Consider the following 17,569-nt stretch of genomic DNA (forward strand, 5'->3'; position numbering starts at 1 on the left):
GGAGATACTCTTTTTCCCTGTGGAGCTATATGATCATTATTTAAACTGAAAAATGCTGGTGGTTATACTGAATTTATAGCCTCTAGTAGCTAAAAGGGGCTGAACAGTGCCTTAAACTTTGTTCCTCCCATTTGAAGTATATGCTGGCCTTCTTTAAGCAATTTTTGTCTTAAAAAAAACCCAAAACACTTTTTATTTTGAAAAAAATTCAGTTGTATATAAAGGTAAAAATAGTATAATGAATCCCCATAGGTCTGTCCACCAGATTTAGTAATTACTAACATTTTACCATACTTTCAAATGAAACTGATTCTCTAAATCTGTGTGTTTTTGTTTTTTACATTTTTGAGGAAATGCAAAAGAAAGACTCAGTAGGAGAAGAAGGGAAGTTTACAATAAAGTTATTTAGGAGGGAGGGATTTGTTATTTTAACTGTTCTGTGTATTTCAGCTGTAGCCAGGAGCTTAGAAGATGCTCTGAGCCAAACTGCTCACATCACTCAACAGGCCATCATAGCTCAGAATGCTGCGGTGCAGGCTGTCAGTGCGCACTCCAACATCTTGAAAGCAGCCATGGACAATTCTGAGGTGAGCCAAAGAATGGATAGACAGGTAGTACTTAAGACTGATTTCTTCCTTCTAATACGGGCTTTCTCCCACTAAGTGAAGACTATCTAGAGTAACTTTTTAAAAAATATTTTATTTATTTGAGAGAGAGCAAGCGAGAGCACAGGCAGGGGGAAGGACAAGCAGACTCCCCGCTGAGCAGGGAGCCAGATGCGGGGCTCGATCCCAGGCCCCTGGGATCACGACCTGAGCCAAAGGCAGACGCTTAACCGACTGAGCCACCCAGGCACCCCTAGAGTAACTTTTTTTAAAATAAACAAGGCAGGAAAAAGCTTTGCATGTTGTTTTTAATGAGTTTCATATAGTGCTTTATCTCACAACAATGATATGGTAACAAGAATTAGTTCCTATTTGCTTTCATATCTTAATAGTGCTTGAATATTATTTGTCTGCTTTTTTTTTGCTTTAAAATTGCCAACCATTTTTAATTTAGTTTTTTAATTTTAAGTTTTAATTTTTTGCCAATCATTTTTTAAAATAAACTTTTTACTTTAAGATACTTTTAGATTGTCACACAGTTATAAGAAATAATACCATTTTCTCTTGATTTTGGCTCAGGTCATGATCTCAGGGTCATGAGATCCAGCATGGAGCCCCACATCTGGCTCTGAGCTGGGCATGGAGCTAGCCTGCTTAAGATTCTCCTTCTCCCTCTGCCTGCGCTCCTCCCCGCCCCCCCCTCACACTCTCTCAAAAAAAAAAAAAAAGTACAGAGAGATCCCGTGTACCTCCAAATACCAGCTATTTTATTATTTTTATTTGTTTGTTTGTTGGGTGTGGAGCCCAGCATACTCATGACCCTGAGATCAAGATATAAGCTGAGATCAAGAGTCGGATGCTTAACTGACTGAACCACCCAGATGCCCCAAAACCAGCTATTTTAAATGCTTGTGTTGATTATTTAACTTACATTGAGCACATAAGAGAGTAAAGTAATTACATTGATTTAAAACTGTAATACTGGGACTTAATTTTTTTTTTAATAATTACATTCAGTTATTCAATGTATAAAAATATATCTAGACACCAAGTCATTTAAAGAGTAAAAATAAATACATAAACTGTGAATCTCAGGGATCAGGATCTTGTGCCATAAGTAAAGTTACTTTGCCACTTTAACTGTGTGCTTTTTACAGAATTTAAACACACTTCACATTGTTTCAGTCCTACACACATACATCACAAAAAAGAGCTCTGATATAAACAGCTAGAAATTACAACCTTTAAAAAAAAACCTTAAAATTCTGGTTTATTCAGTGTCCAAGAAAAACATTTAATTTCAGTCAGAGTTCAGTCAGGAAAGTGGAAACTACACAGAGAATACTTAATATTTTGGTTATACAGGTGTGGGAAGGCTGTAAGTTGTAGAGTATCAGGAATTTGGGTTCAAACCAAAATAGACCGGTATGTTTCAGAAGGACGCTGATTAGAAGCTTTAAATGTCAATGGTATTACTTTGGTGAAAGGCTACATAAGAGGGTATTTCCTCTTCCCAGTGAATGCACACTATGTAATGCATGTGGATTAGATAGTATGAAATCTATTAAAATCAAGATTTTACAACTAAAGGACATCTTACGGTAGTGGTTAGCTAGACTAGGGATATTAGCTGGTGTTACAAAATTATCAGAAACATGAATGAACACGTTTTGAAATGTTAAAAATGGATTCCAACTTGTGTAAAAAAAACTGGTGCACAAGGCTCTTACAATAGATACAGAATTACTTTTTCAAAACAGTGTTTGGAAACCGTTGGTCTTGGCTTGATAGTAGGGGAATCTAGTGTCTATTCTACAGAACAGCTTATCCTTGGACCTCTATAAAGATTTTCAAAGAGGACTTTTGTGTGTGTGTGTGTATATATATATATATATATATATATATATATAAAATTAACATTTTATAAAACACAGCTCAAGGGGGGGGTGGGTTTGACAATAGTTGATTTTCACTTTACCAGTTACAGAGGGTCATTTTTTAGGATAATGTTTTGGAGGAGTAAGGACTGTACAAATGTATAAGCTTTCTACTTACTCTTTTTTTTTTTTTTAAAGATTTTATTTATTTATTTGACAGAGAGACACAGCGAGAGAGGGAACACACCAGGGGGAGTGGGAGGGGGAGAAGCAGACTCCCTGCTGAGCAGGGAGCCCGATGCGGGGCTCGATCCCAGAACCCTGGGATCATGACCTGAGCCGAAGGCAGACGCTTAACGACTGAGCCACTCAGGCGCCCCAGACTTTCTACTTATTCTTAAACTGATTTGGTAGACCTGCAATTAAGAGAATTTTAAATATTGGTGCTTCATTGAAGAATAATCAACAAACAATTGATAGAGTTATTGTTCTTATTAACCTTTTCTGCTTCATAATATCCTTTTGTGAATCTAATATAAATATCTCTCCTTAGAAAATGCTGATACGCACTAGAACACAGTCTTCTACAGTTTTGATGGGGTTCATGGACTTCTTTGGTTCTAACCACGAACCTTAGATGAAGAGACCCTACTCTGAAGAAATGTCGTATATAAGTTTTTACCTTTGAATTTAATGCCCTTGTTTCTAAATTTAGCCATGTTGGTGTATCCTATGACTGTAATAGTGGTTATTCATGTTTGTGTAAGTAAAACCTTTTGTTTAGATTGCAGGTGAGAAGAAGTCGGCTCAGTGGCGGACAGTGGAGGGTGCATTGAAGGAACGCAGAAAGGCAGTCGATGAGGCTGCTGATGCCCTTCTCAAAGCCAAGTAATTACTCATGGACTTTAACAAGTAATTAGGGCCTCCTGGTGGCTTTCTTTGGGCTGGGTTTTCTTTGTACTGTCGGTATAGAAAGAAGAGGCAGAGAAACCCTTCACCTTCACCTCCACTTGATCTCTATTGGTATCAGGACCACAGAGGTTTAAAAAGGAGAGAGGGAATAAAATATAATTAGGCCAAAGTAAATTTGGCAGAAACCTATATAAAGGATCTTGTATAAAAAGCCGTTTTTCTTTTAGGTGATGTATCTCAGTGGATTTACTGAGGTTCTTCAAGATTTTTCAGGGGTGGGGTTTAATCAGAATTTTGAGAGTATGTTTGAGAGTATGTCTTTTTGTCTTAGCTATTAAAGTACTTAGTACCTAGTCTAGTTTTATGCCACCCTGACCTTGATTCCTGGAATTTGGCTAAATCTAGGATCAAGCAAGCCAGGTATAAAATCAGCCTCTGATGATGGAAACCTGCATGTGACTAAACGGTCTCATCAGCCTCTCGTTTTGGAATCACTGTCATTCAAAATTTTGGTGTCATTTTTAATAAAATATTCATAGAGAAAGAGAAGTCTTCTAGTTCAAGCCAGCATATCTTTTAGGAGATTTAAGACGTTATGTTCACATCACTAAACCTTGAGTCGGGGCTCTTGAGTTCTGTGTTTTGTGGTGGGTAGGTCACAGTTCATCCAATTTGTGAAACATTATGAATCATGAGGGCTCCTCGAGACCCAGCTATATTTGCTCAGTGAGCTCCTTGACTTCCTCCCTTGCTTCCGCCTTCATTAAGCTTGCTCTCAGCTGAAGGGGAATCAGCCTAATCCATACAAAAGCTGCCATTTATTGAGTGCGCTCAATGGGACAGGCACTGTGCCAGGTACTTCTCATTAATTACTTCTAATCCCCATACAAGGGTGAGCACCAAAGGAGAGGCTGATCTGGGAGTTGGATCCAGGTTTTCCTAGTTCTGAAGCCTGTGTATTTCCCTCTACACCATGCTCCTTCTCTGGTTCACGCTAGTAAATCTAGCTTCTGACCAAGCTGTTTTCAGTTGTTAGTAAGGAAAGCTTCTCTGCCTGTATTTATTGTGAGAAAACAGTAATTTTTTTCAAATTGTATTTTGTTCATAGACTCTTAACAATTGTTTGCTGTATTTACATCAAGCTCTTTGCTAAAGTTGATGAGGAATAATACTAAATCTTTGTTTTGCTTTATTGGTTTCCAGAGAAGAGCTAGAGAAGATGAAGAGTGTAATTGAAAATGCAAAGAAAGAAGAGGTTCCTGGGGCCAAATCTCATATAACTGCCGCAGAGGGGAAACTTCACAACATGATAGTTGATCTGGATAATGTGGTCCAAAAGGTGCGTTTCTTAGGTCTTTTACAGCATTAAAAAAATTTTGTTTTTAAAATATTTATTTGAGAAACAATGAAAGTGAGAGAGATCACACATGGAGAGGGAGAAGCAGACTCGTCGCAGAGCAGAGAGCCCGATGCGGGGCTCGATCCCAGGACCCCGAGATCATGACCTGAGCCAAAGGCAGACACTTAACTGACTGAGCCACTCATTTTGAAATTTATAAATATAATCCTTTAATCAAAGGATTTGAAGAATTCAGGAAAGTAATAAGATTCCTTTCTTTCTCCCTTTTCCCCTGCAAAGAATAGAAGTTGTTACTAATTTTAAAAACTTACCTGGGCACAAAGTGGATAATCCATTATTGTTGATACTTTTTATAATAGGTAATATTTTTGGATGTGGCTATTAAATGAAAATTTTAATTTTGTAGCATATCTTCTGACTGCACTAACGTAGTCTATATGGGTAGTTTCCTGTGACCAGAGAAAGAGGGACACGGGCATAGTAAGATGGTAAAGGGCTTGTTTGAATTACAAGGCTTATGTTCCTTTTTCTAAGCTTTAGCTTTCTCTGTATATATTATTTATATATTCCCAGCCAACATATAAATACATGAATATAATTTCTCTTTTTTTTGGATGGATGGTGATGGTAATTTCTGTTCACTTTAACCGCATACCCCCTGTATTTGTTCAGGTCAAAGCAGCTCAGTCTGAGGCTAAGGTCGTATCTCAGTATCATGAGCTGGTGGTCCAAGCCCGGGATGACTTTAAACGAGAACTGGACAGTATTACCCCAGAAGTCTTGCCAGGGTGGAAAGGGATGAGTAAGTATTACTGAAGTGTTGGTACTTCACTGTTTTTGTGTTTTAACAGCTGTTCAGCTAAACTTGCTTTAACCCCATTCATCGAATCCAAACACCTCTGGTATGCATATCTCATTTGGTGACAGTACAATGTTTTCTACGTTTTATTTCAGTCATAGCCATGATAGGTGACAGTGCTCCCATGGTTTTAGTCATGGTGGACACAAGTTCCAGCCAGTGTTTGATTCCAGAACCAATGGTTCTATTCAGGTCTCTGCTACTCAGGAATAAAAAATTTAAAATCCAAGTAAGTGAGAGTGACATTATAACTTTAAATGTATTAGAATATTTTATATATATACATGTAAAATTATTCAAAGCCTTTGGTACTTAAAAAATATTTGTAATGAATTAAGGCACGCCTCAGGACTGCTCTGTGACAACATTATGGTTGAAAACGCCCTTGGTGAGAAGGAAATCATCTGTATGACTATCTACTTGCAAATAGCTCAGAATTCAGGGAACTTTGTTAACTTTGTTTCATACAGTGTAATTGCAGAGAATAGTCACATTTTCCTGAAGTGCTCTGAGAGTACTATAACAGTCACATAAATTACCAGTCTTAACAAATTCAAAATACTCTTTAAATGCTATTGTCTGTTATAAGTTGAATGTCAGGTAGGAACTGAACTGGTGTTCTAGGCCTCTGTGGGCCTAGGTCAGAATGTATATACTACCTGATCCAACTGGTTAACTCCTAGGTATGTGCTTAAGAAGACACGGGTGCTCAAGGAGACTCATAAAAATATTCATAGCAGCCCTGTATTTGTAAGAGCAGAAAAATCAGAAACTGCTAAATGTGCCTCCCATGTGGCAGTATAAATGAATGAACTAAAACTGTATCTCTCAAACGTAAAATTTTTTTTTTTTTTTAAGATTTTATTTATTTGACAGAGAGAGACACAGCAAGAGAGCAGGGGGAGTGGGAGAGGGAGAAGCAGGCTCCCCGCAGAGCAGGGAGCCCTATGCGGGGCTCGATCCCAGGACCCTGGGACCATGACCTCAGCCGGAAGGCAGACGCTTAACGACTGAGCCACCCAGGCGCCCCTCAAACATAAATGTTAAGAAAAAAAGTTGCAGAAGAATACATAGAGTAGGATACCACTTACATGAAGCTTAAGAACATGCAAAACAAAACAATGTGTTGTTTTAGGATGCATATATATATATCTATATAAAATCTAAAAAAAAAGATAAACACTATATTTAGAGATAGTGGTTACCACTGTGGGGGGAGGGAGGAGTAGCCTTTAGGGGGAGCCTAGGTGGTTGTTGCCAGGATGGGAAAATGAAGTGCAGGTTGTAGATTGTCATTATTTCCAGGGGACAGTTCTTTATTGCTATAGACTAGTATATATAGTCCTATTTATGTGCCTTGTTGAGACTGACATTATCTCATTTTCTTCATCTTGCCAATTTTTCCTGCAACACTGGGACAGATTCCTGTTTTTTTGGTCTAATACCAGATTAAGTAGTTGACTTTTAGAGCCATTTGGGATGAAAAATACCTACCTGTCTTTGAACTTTCTGAATTCAAGGGTCATGCCCATGATGTTAAGAAGCTCATGCTGAGAGGCAGGAGACTGGCTGTGGTTCCCCTTTCCTGTCACTGTGTCCTCAAGGTGGTGCTTGTGATAGAATATTGAATTCTTAAGTATTTGAAATGTTGGAGAGGCCTGGTACTGAGAGTCCAGACTAGGACTTAGTGAAATACGCTAAGTAATTTCTAATGGGGGGCAGAGGTTTCTGTGTAAAAACTAAGTTGATAGCTTTATCAAAAATACAGATGAGTCCCTGGAAACCAAAGCTACTTTTAATATGAATGACTCTCTTACTTTGTAAAATGTTAGCATTTACCTTGATTTATATTGCCTATGTCCTTTTATCCTTTTACGTTTTAGGAAATAAACTCTATTGTTTTGCTTTCTAATATTAAAATATGCTTTTTCTACTACTGGTTTCTTGTTCCCCATTTCTTTTTGGATATTCCTATTTAATGATTAATAATTGAAATATGTATGTTCTTTTTTTCAAACTGTTCTTTTTCTTTGTAGGTATTTCTGACCTGGGTGAGTAATTTTGTATGTTTTATTTTTTTTAATTTTTATTTTATTTATTTATTTATTTATTTATTTATTTATTTGAAGAGAGAGACACAGTGAGAGAGGGAACACAAGCAGGGGGAGTGGGAGACGGAGAAGCAGGCTTCCCGCTGAGCAGGGAGCCCTATACGGGGCTCGATCCCAGGACCCTGAGATCATGACCTGAGCCGAAGGCAGACGCTTAACGACTGAGCCACCCAGGCACCCCTTGTGTGTTTTAAATTTAAAGGCTTTTGTTTTGTGTCTTAAAATACTGAAGTCTTTTTATTTGCCTATGATTCTTATACTAAAGCATCTAAATAATTTATAACAGAATTACATTGCACGAGATAAATCTGATTTGGATGTTTTGGGCATCCATGTGCTCTCAGGAACAGTTGTTTCAGTGATTGGAAACCTGTAGATAGAGATATGTATATATTTTAAAGCTTTCATTTTGTAAAATTTCAAACATTGAAAAGTAGGAGGAAAACTATAATAAGTTCATTGATCCATCACCCAACGTCAGCAATTGTCAACACATGGCTAGTTTTTGTCACTTATTTCCCCAGTTTATATTGAATCAGATCCCAAATATCATATATCCTTTTCAGTTGTAAATAATTTCCATGTTTTTTAAAAAAACATTAATCACTGTGTCATTATCACACCTAAAACAATAATTCCTTAATGTCATCACATGTCATTTTTTAGTGTTAAGTTATCCCCATTTTATAGAAAGAGGTTTTTAGTTGTTTTATTTCAGTCAGTATCCAAAGGAGCTACATGTCTTGAATTTGGTCAATAAGTCTCTTATCCCCACTTTGTTTTTTGCTTCTCAGTTCTTTAATCGTGGAATTGAGTCATTTATCATGTAGTATTTCCCACACTCTGCATTTTGCTGTTAAAGCTATAATTATTAACCTATAATAATGTGTCAGAATACTTTTGGAATGTGAGATCTGAAAACAAAACACATGCTTAAGCTTAAATCAGAATCTTCTGCCGTGTGTATTTTAAAAAACTCGACAAGTGATTCTAATGGACAGCTCTGGTTGCAGATCATTGTCCTGGGTAACACCATCTGTTTAAGAAAAGGTATAGAAACTCTTACTAGAGAAAAGTCAGAGAATCTGAATTTGAGATTTAACAGAAAAGAATATTAGGATGCCTTTTATGACTAATCACATTTATGCATGAATGAAAATATAGAAGTGTATATACGTAAACTGTCTTTAGAGGCAAAATTAGGGTGAATTATAAAATCTATTTATATTTAGTTCAGATTGGAAGTACTAATTTGGGTTCCTGGAAAAGAACTGATTATATACTTGAAGGCCTATCTAAATTACTTCACTTGGGTTTGAACATGCCTTAGTTAGTTGGACACAGGCTATGAATTTCTGATGGAGAATCTAAATCCACTTCAAAGGGTTAGCTACCCTTTGCTTTCTTTACAGCTGTTAAAATTACTATCACTTGAAGCAAGTACCTTGTAGATGTATAATTTTCACTGGTGAAATCATTAACATTTTAATGTAATTTTCTGTTTAGCTGACAAGCTGTCTACTGATGATCTGAATTCCCTGATTGCTCATGCACATCGCCGCATTGACCAACTAAACAGAGAGCTAGCAGAACAGAAAGCCACAGAGAAGCAGCACATTGCACTAGCCTTGGAAAAACAAAAGCTAGAAGAAAAGCGGGCATTTGACTCTGCAGTGGCAAAAGCATTAGAACATCACAGAAGTGAGATACAGGCCGAACAGGACAGAAAGGTAGAGTAAATGAGAAATTTAATGTGAATCCACTTGAATAGCTGCTTCTAGAGATAATACCAATAGTCATTGACTTTAAAATATTAGATGTAAATCATGCCGACCCACCATTGAATGGAGCTTTGGCCCTTGTTCTAGTCAGAACTTCTAGGGAAGGATTGTTGTAGCAGAGTTCCTTTATGTTGAGCAGATGCAGAAGTGAAAGAAATAACAAGCCCTTGGTATCCAAGATTATCTACTTTATCTTTTCCCGGTGGAGCCTCTGTCCCCTAAAGCAATGCTGAAAAAAATCTCTGTTGGATTCTGAGTGTCTTTTTCTCCGCCAGTGTTTTGGTTAAGAATGGATGAGATCACTCCTTTAATCTTCTGTCAGGGCACGTCATGTATTAAATAGGTGTCTCCGGGTTGATTTGAGCGCCTGAATACTTATCCTCCCTTCTTGAGCACTCCCTCCTCTGTGAAGTTCTTTCTTCCCTGGTTGCCAGGACACCACACACTCCTGGCCTTTCTCCCACTTTGCTGGCCACTCATTTACCCCCCCCTTCTTTGCTCAGCCTCCCAAATAGGAGCATGTACTGGCCTTGGTTCTGAAACCTTTTATCCATCTAAACTGTCTCCAAGTGCTCTTATCTAGACCTGTGACTTAGAAGGTTAAATCCTGTCCATGACGGGGACATTTATGTTGCTGGCTCTGGCCTCTGCCTTGCCTTCAGGTTCCTCCTGTCCAGCTGCTGACGTGGTGTTTCTAGCTGGCTTTTCAGTAGTTGTTTCAAACTCAGCTTGTCCAAAACAGGTTTCTTGACTCTCCCCAACCTGTCTCCCAGCCGCTCAGCTTGTTTCTCTCTAAATCTTCCCTCTACCTAGTTGCTCAAGCCAGAAATCATGCTTGGTTGTTCCTCTGTCAACTTTCACATCCATCCACTAACACATCCAGTTCTGCATCCAAAGTAAATCCCAAGTTTGTCCACTTTCTCCAAGTCCAGATTATCATAACAGGTTCCCTGCTTTCTTTTTTTTTTATCCTTTTTTTTGTTTTTTAAGATTTATTTATTTATAAGGTGGGTATAGAGTGCAAGCTTGGGGAGGGGAAGAGGGAGAGAGAGAATCCTCAAGCAGACTCCTTGCCGAGCACGGAGCCCAAGGTGGGGCTTGACCCCAGGACCCTAAGATCATGACCTGAGCCGAAACCAAGAGTTGGCTGCTCAACCAGCTGTGCCACCCAGGCGCCCCCAGGTTCCCTGTTTTCATACCCATCTTTCTATGTTTATTTACATGGCACTTGGTCCTCCTAAAACCCATTCTGATCAGACACTAGGCTGCTGAAAACCTTGCACTGATGGCCCACTGCATTTAATATAAAATCCAAATTCTTACCCCATACCTAAAAGTTCTCTTGATCTCATTCCTGTTTGCTGTGAGCCAGACTTCCCTTAATTCCCTTATTGCCTGTATTTGCCAGGTGCCCTGGTTTTTTGTTTGGTTTTGTACCTTCACTACTTATTCTGCCTTGGGGTGTTTGCTCTGCCTCGTACATTGTTACGCTTCTCTTTAAACCTTAGTTCTAAGCTTGGATGTCACCTCAGCAAGGCTTTTCCTGTTCTTTCAGTGCAGAGTCTCTAACTTTCTCTCACAGTCTGAGATGTCCGATTTATTTACTGTCCGATCCCTCCCTTGAATTGTACATGGTATGAGAACAAAAAGTTAGTGTGCCTTGAGCCACCATTGCATCCAAACATATAGTAGGCACTGCCGGGCACAGGATTGGCACTTCATAAATACGTATGCATTGACTGAATGGGTTTATTCATTACTTCTGTTATTTCTGAGAGAAAGTAAGTTATGATATCCAGGTACTTAGTATTAAATAATTTGTAATATGACCCATGGCTAATTGTTAGCAAGATGTGCTAGCCTTTTCATATTTTTGGTTAGATCTGGGCTGTGTTGTGAATTTAAATTCAGTTTCAGAGCAGTTTTCTTTGTTTAGAAGAAATTGTATAAAGTAACTGCCAGATATTTATTTTCTATTTCATAGTTCTTTACAATAGGCATTACTCCTAGATCACACAGATGGTTGTGGTGAAGCTGTGTTTGATCCCAAGTTGTAGTTTTTTTCCAGGAGTTGGGATTTGTTAATTGTCACGTGAGTGTGTGATTCAGGAAACGATAGTGTTCGCCTTACATAAGATACAGCCCGGTGATACGGGAGAAACCGAATTGGGGGCCAGAGAGACACCATTTGAAATCTGATTTTTGCCACAGCTGTGTGACATTGTTTTTGAGTCACCTTCCAACGTTCAGCTTTCTGATGGATGTAAGAGACGTTAGGAACGTGTCTACGTGTGTGGCACATCAGAGCAGCTCAGGACACGGAAGCTGCTGTCATCCTTGCTACTAGTCTTTCTTTCTAAAAGCAAATGTGGAGAATTAAGAACTAATCATTCCTGTGGTTTCACAGGTAGAGGAAGTCAGAGATGCCATGGAGAATGAAATGAGAACCCAGCTTCGCCGACAGGCTGCTGCCCACACTGATCACTTACGCGATGTCCTTAGGGTACAAGAGCAGGAACTGAAATACGAATTTGAGCAGGTGAGGACCTGTGCGCGAGTATCAGAGGCCCTTCGGCCTCCCTTCCCTCTTTAAACGAACAGTCTGTCCTTCCCTTTTCGTGTGCTCTGTAGGTCATTCCCTCTGAGGGTATGGAAGAGTGGGCACCTAGCCTCAGTGCGCTGGGGCCTTTGTATATATGTAACACTGAGGTCTTTTACAGAAAGATGTACCTATGTTGTTATTGATCATGTGTGTTTTGTATCTGTGTCCTAATTACTTGGAGCCTTCAAAGCTTTAGGAGGGAGGGTTGGTACAGGGGGTTTCAGAAATGCAGATGATACTTGACATGTGTAACTCCTGCTTTATCTCCACAAACTCCTACGGACTATGTGGCCATGCTCAGATTTTTGTATCTGAGGAAACTTCCCAGAGAGATTAAGTTCGGAAATCACAGCAAGTCAGGGTATCTCTAATCATAATTCGTTTCTATTCAGCAAGCCATTTATAATATATTAACTTATTTGTCTCACAAGAAGAGAATGAGGTTATCCACGTAAGGAGATCTTCCAGAAAATTGAAATTTATGCCAATGTGAAAAGGTATTTTACTTTAAATTTATTTGATGGGTATTTTTCTGAGAAAAAAATGGAATATATAAGCTCTTGAATCAGGGATATTGAATACAGTTTAATCTGCTGTGTTGGGGTGGCGGTACAGTTATTTTCTAAAGTTAGCATTTTCTCCTTTTTTAATAGTTTGCTTGCTTCTCCTCCTGGTCTGCTTCCTCTGATACTAGGTTCTGTCAGTAAATTTGTAGAAAATCACATACATCAGCTATGAGTTTGAGGAAATTTTTGAGAACTTCCACATCATGGAGGAGTTTCATGACAAATGTTTGGAGATTTTAAAGACCCTCTTTGCTTGTGAGACGGCAGTTGCTGGAAGACTGTAGTGTCCCAAAGATGCCACGCACTGAAGTAGCACCACTCTTCTCTGGACACTGTTTATGTTTTATTTCAGGACCTGTCTGAGAAACTGGCTGAACAAGAGTTAGAGTTCCGTCGGCTCAGTCAAGAGCAAGTTGACAACTTTACCCTGGATATAAACACTGCCTATGCCAGACTGAGAGGAATCGAACAGGCTGTTCAGAGTGAGTGCATGGGCCTCTTATAATTTTATTCAGTCCAGCTTTTTTAGGATAATTTCTTGGAAGGAGGACAATGGGATACCTGCATCAGCATTAGGGCATAAAGATGCTGAAGTCATGCTATTAAATTTTATTTACTTCTGAGAAAATTAGCCCAGATTTGATAAGTTTGGAACGTAGAGAGTTTGTGAGAGGAAATTTAAAAGAATCTAAAAATTAAATACTTGAAGTTTTACTCGGTGTGTGATAGACTGGAGACCACCATTAACGAGGCAGGTAACCCAACACACTTTGGTTATGTCTCATGTGTCCTGAGAGGAGCAAAAGGCCAGTGTATCCCCATGCTCGCCCTCCAGCTTTTGCTGACCTGTCTGCAGTCCTGGTTTGGAAGTGGTGGTTTGTTGGTTCCGCCCACCAGATGGACAGAAGTTATTCTGAGGCTTCCGTGTGCCACACTGAAGGGGAAATGTCCTGACAGTAAGGATGTTGATAAAATGAGGTTTTTGGGGGGGGTGTTCCAGAGCCTCTTTGTCAGGTAAGTATAAAAATAAACTACTCATAAAATTCCAAGATCCAGTTTACTTGAAGTGTGCCATTCCTTTGCAGGAAGTTTCTGATGGCGTCAACAGAAGTCTTAGTCTAATTTAAATATGTTTCTTTCTCAAATATTCTAAAATAAATACCTCTGAATTAGATACCATGTGTTGTCCTAGATGTCACAGAAAGAGGGAAAAGAGACTCAGTTGTGCTTGTGCACATACATCCTTCTGGTTTTCTTCATGGTTTTACTAAAAACAAGTCATCGGGGCACCTGGGTGGCTCAGTCAGTGGAGTGTCCAGCTCTTGATTTCAGCTCAGGTAATGATCTTACGGTCACAAGATCGAGCCCTGCGTTGGGCTCCGCACTGGGCGTGGAGCCTGCCCAGGATTCCGTCCCTCTGCCCCTGCCCCTCCCCTGCTCTCTCTTTAAAAAAAAGGGGGGGGGGGCTCATCCTTAGGCTTGCCATGGTTGCCTCATGAAGAGGCCGGCTTCCTCAGAAAGAACACCCCAGAAATGGTGGTAGATGAGGTTGGAGGCGGCTCTGTCTGGCCCCGTCGTTCACACGTGTGGCTTTAGCCTGTTGAAGGTGCAGGGTGCATCAGATCTCTGGAGGTATGGAGAAGGACATGTAGTCAGATGGAGAGAAAAATGTTTTTCTTTGCCTTTCTTTTTCCTGCTAGGTCATGCAGTGGCTGAAGAGGAGGCGCGAAAAGCCCACCAGCTCTGGCTGTCGGTGGAGGCGCTCAAGTACAGCATGAAGACTGCATCCGCAGAGCTGCCCACTGTCCCACTGGGTAGCGCGGTCGAGGCCATCCGAGTCAGCTGTGCCGACAGTGAATTTGCCCAGGCTCTAACCGCAGCTATTCCTCCCGAGTCCCTGACCCGTGGGGTGTACAGTGAAGAGACCCTTAGAGCCCGTTTCTATGCTGTTCAAAAACTGGCCCGAAGGGTAGCAATGATTGATGAAACCAGAAATAGCTTATACCAATACTTCCTCTCCTACCTGCAGTCCTTGCTCTTGTTCCCACCTCAGCAACTGAAGCCACCTGCGGAGCTCAGCCCTGAGGATATAAACACTTTTAAATTACTGTCCTATGCCTCCTATTGCATTGAGCATGGTGATCTGGAGCTGGCAGCAAAGTTTGTCAATCAGCTGACAGGGGAGTCCAGACGAGTGGCCCAGGACTGGCTGAAGGAAGCCCGAATGACCCTAGAAACTAAACAGATAGTGGAGATCCTGACCGCGTACGCCAGCGCCGTAGGAATAGGGACCACTCAAGTGCAGCAAGAGTAAGGTCTAGGGAGAGTTTTGTAATGTATTTTATGTGAAAGGGAATCAGCAGTGATACATGAAGGGTTTGCAACAGGGTCCCAGAATTGTCTAGAAAGGAGCAGGTTACAAGTACTGTTCTAAATGTTAACACCTGTTGCATCTGTATTTCCACTTGCTATCATGTCAGTGAACTCCAGGAGTATTTTCTTTGCAACTTGTGTAACATTTTCTGTTTTTCAGGTTTTACTGATCAGGCTTGTGAGCCAGTCAAAATAATGTTTGTGATCCCTATGACTATTGATTTTGCCCTTGGAGCAAACTGAATAAAACAAAAAGATGAAAAACTGAGTAGCTTATCCCTTTTCAGAAAGTACTATTTCTAGTTTGTTGTATGCGTAGACAATTTCCTTGAGAAGTGGCAACAGCAGAGGTAGGAAATCGTGGGCACTGAGTTTCCAGGTCATGAATTGGGTTCCAGAAGTGCAAGGTCTGTTTTTGGCTTTGAAGGTTCTGGTGAACTGATTCCTACCGGTCAGACTCAAGAGTGATGTACAAGGCGTAATTGCCAAAATATTTATAATGGGAGATACAGCATTTCTAGTGATTAAAGGGCACTAGAAATAATAGTATCTATCTGAAACTTTTAAAATTGCCACCACAGGAAAAATTTATATTTTATATTGGGACCCAATATATACACACACCTGTGTGCATACTTAAAAGTTTTTTCAAACCACTGCTAGCCCCTTTCTACTTGTGATGTACTGTTTTCTGGTCTGTTTCATTTAAAAAAAAAAAAAGTTTTCTTTACCCAGAATTTAATTAAACAGCCCTCAAAACAGGTCACAGGTCTCAGTTCTGAAACACTGCTAATTGACCTTGCTCCTTTCTGGTACTTGGACTGAATCTCTTCATTGAAGTGGGGGTAGTGAGCCTGGAAACTTCATGGGATTGAATAATTTTGTGGTATATTTAAACTGGATTGCCATAAAACCCAGAGAACTTTTTTAGTTCACGTCTCTGAAGGTTAGGACAATTGCGATATTGGGTAAACATTAACAAATTCCTTCCTTTGATTTTTTTTTCTTATTCCATGAAAATACTGTCAAATTTGTTTTCAGAATTTTAATTTTTTGTTGGGGTTTATGGGTTCACAAAGAGACTGAGGAGGCACTTTTATTTGAGCAAAGTATCTGCAAATCCTGGGAGAGAGAGGAATTCTGTTTTATATTTATGTGGGTGTGTGCCAGACCCTAAATTTGGATTGTTACATTAAGTTTGCATGGCACTTACCCTTTGATTTGGGGATCTTTTGGTCCTGTTTTGGCCTTGGTTGATAATGCTCATATTCCTTATGTTTCTCCTGAGTAGATTCTTAAATCAACAAAATACACGTAAGTGTCTCTGATGGAACACATGCTTTGTGTAATGTCCTTAATTTCTGCAGTGAGAGTATGCTATTTTTACCAGAAGAAAATGAGACTATTCTAAATTCAGCCTCCCCCTTTGGAATGGTATGGAATTGCAAAATACATTAACTCACAAAGCTACTTACCTGTTTGTCGTGGTAAAGGTGCTTGTAATTTGTTTTACTTATGCAGCATGGGAAATATTACAAATTATAAGGAAATCTAAATTTCTCTAGGGGCTGGAAAATAAGTCTGATCAGATGTGATTATCTGAGCTCATAAGAGGCAAGCAATACTGAATGGTTTATTTTAGCTCAGTAAATCAAAATAATGAAGACCACTGGCCTTCAAGTGTTAGTAGTTCCATTAACCAACCTCCTTACCACTGTTGCCTATTAGAAAATGGGATGATATTGGAAAGGGACGCTTAGCCAGGCCTTAATTCTCTCTCCTCAGGCCTAGTAAGACTCCCATCTTCCTGAGAGGTCACTCAGCACCCCTTCAAGTGAAAAGGGCCTTTACTTGGGTTGTCAGTTGTCCTTGAAGGCAAGGTGGAACCCAAAGGGGCAAGTTTGGGGGAAGATGGCTGTAACGTTGGACAGTTAGAGCCGGGCAGCTTCACTTTACTTCAGCTGTAGGTGCTAAATTAACAGCTCTGCCACTTCTGACTTGATCGTGTGAAGCAAATCATTATTCGTCTTGCTTTCACTGTCTCAATCTATCTGAGCCTTAAACGGGTTACCTTACTGCCTCCCTGGAGTGCTGTAGGAAGTGTTCCTCAACATTTTAAACTCATGCCTCTGGATATAACATTAAAACTCTGATCTTTGCTTTAATGTTTCAAAAATCAATAATGTAACTAAAATGCAGTTTTAGACAGTCTTTTTAAAGGCACAAAGTCTTTCTGTTCCTTAGTATTAACTTAAATCCTCTGCTCTTTTTTAACAGGTTCTGGATAAAAGTCTCCCAAGTCCCAGATGAGTTGTCCCACCAGTTTTAAAGTAACTTGCTTGAACTCAGTGCAGAAGAACAGCTAATTTAACATAAATGGGAAATAAAAAGGATTCAGTATCAGGCAAATCACTCTTCATCAGGTCCAGTGGTCACCACTACCCCAAACCAAAGCTGAACAACCCCCCCACCCCCCCGTCGGTTTCCTTCCCCCTGAAGCATTCAGGGATCCTCAGGTCACCA

The 17,569-nt window shown here is 39.8% G+C and overlaps 1 protein-coding gene across 10 annotated transcripts in view; it reads left to right on the plus strand.

Annotated features, from left to right (window-relative positions):
* Positions 1-15,314, plus strand: part of IMMT (inner membrane mitochondrial protein) — a 40,159-nt gene extending 24,845 nt beyond the window's left edge. For 4 of the 10 annotated variants that reach the window (XM_045884605.3, XM_045884608.3, XM_045884607.3 and 1 more), the window contains 9 exons: positions 451-587; positions 3,267-3,370; positions 4,598-4,733; positions 5,427-5,556; positions 7,650-7,664; positions 9,231-9,454; positions 11,913-12,044; positions 13,026-13,155; positions 14,374-15,314. In XM_045884605.3, the coding sequence (XP_045740561.1) occupies positions 451-587; positions 3,267-3,370; positions 4,598-4,733; positions 5,427-5,556; positions 7,650-7,664; positions 9,231-9,454; positions 11,913-12,044; positions 13,026-13,155; positions 14,374-14,987 (1,622 nt within the window). In that variant the 3' untranslated portion in view covers positions 14,988-15,314. Of the gene's footprint in view, positions 1-450; positions 588-3,266; positions 3,395-4,597; positions 4,734-5,426; positions 5,557-5,708; positions 7,339-7,649; positions 7,677-9,230; positions 9,455-11,912; positions 12,045-13,025; positions 13,156-14,373 lie in introns of those variants that run through there. The other 6 variants (XM_054509735.2, XM_054509737.2, XM_054509736.2 and 3 more) reach the window with 4 other exon arrangements.
* The last annotated feature ends 2,255 nt before the right edge of the window (positions 15,315-17,569 follow it).

Source organism: Mirounga angustirostris, unplaced genomic scaffold (assembly GCF_029215605.1).
Source record: "Mirounga angustirostris isolate CCGP_5_RB_7025 unplaced genomic scaffold, mMirAng1.0.hap1 SCAF_10, whole genome shotgun sequence".
In the NCBI taxonomy this organism is placed as follows: Eukaryota; Metazoa; Chordata; class Mammalia; order Carnivora; family Phocidae; genus Mirounga; species Mirounga angustirostris.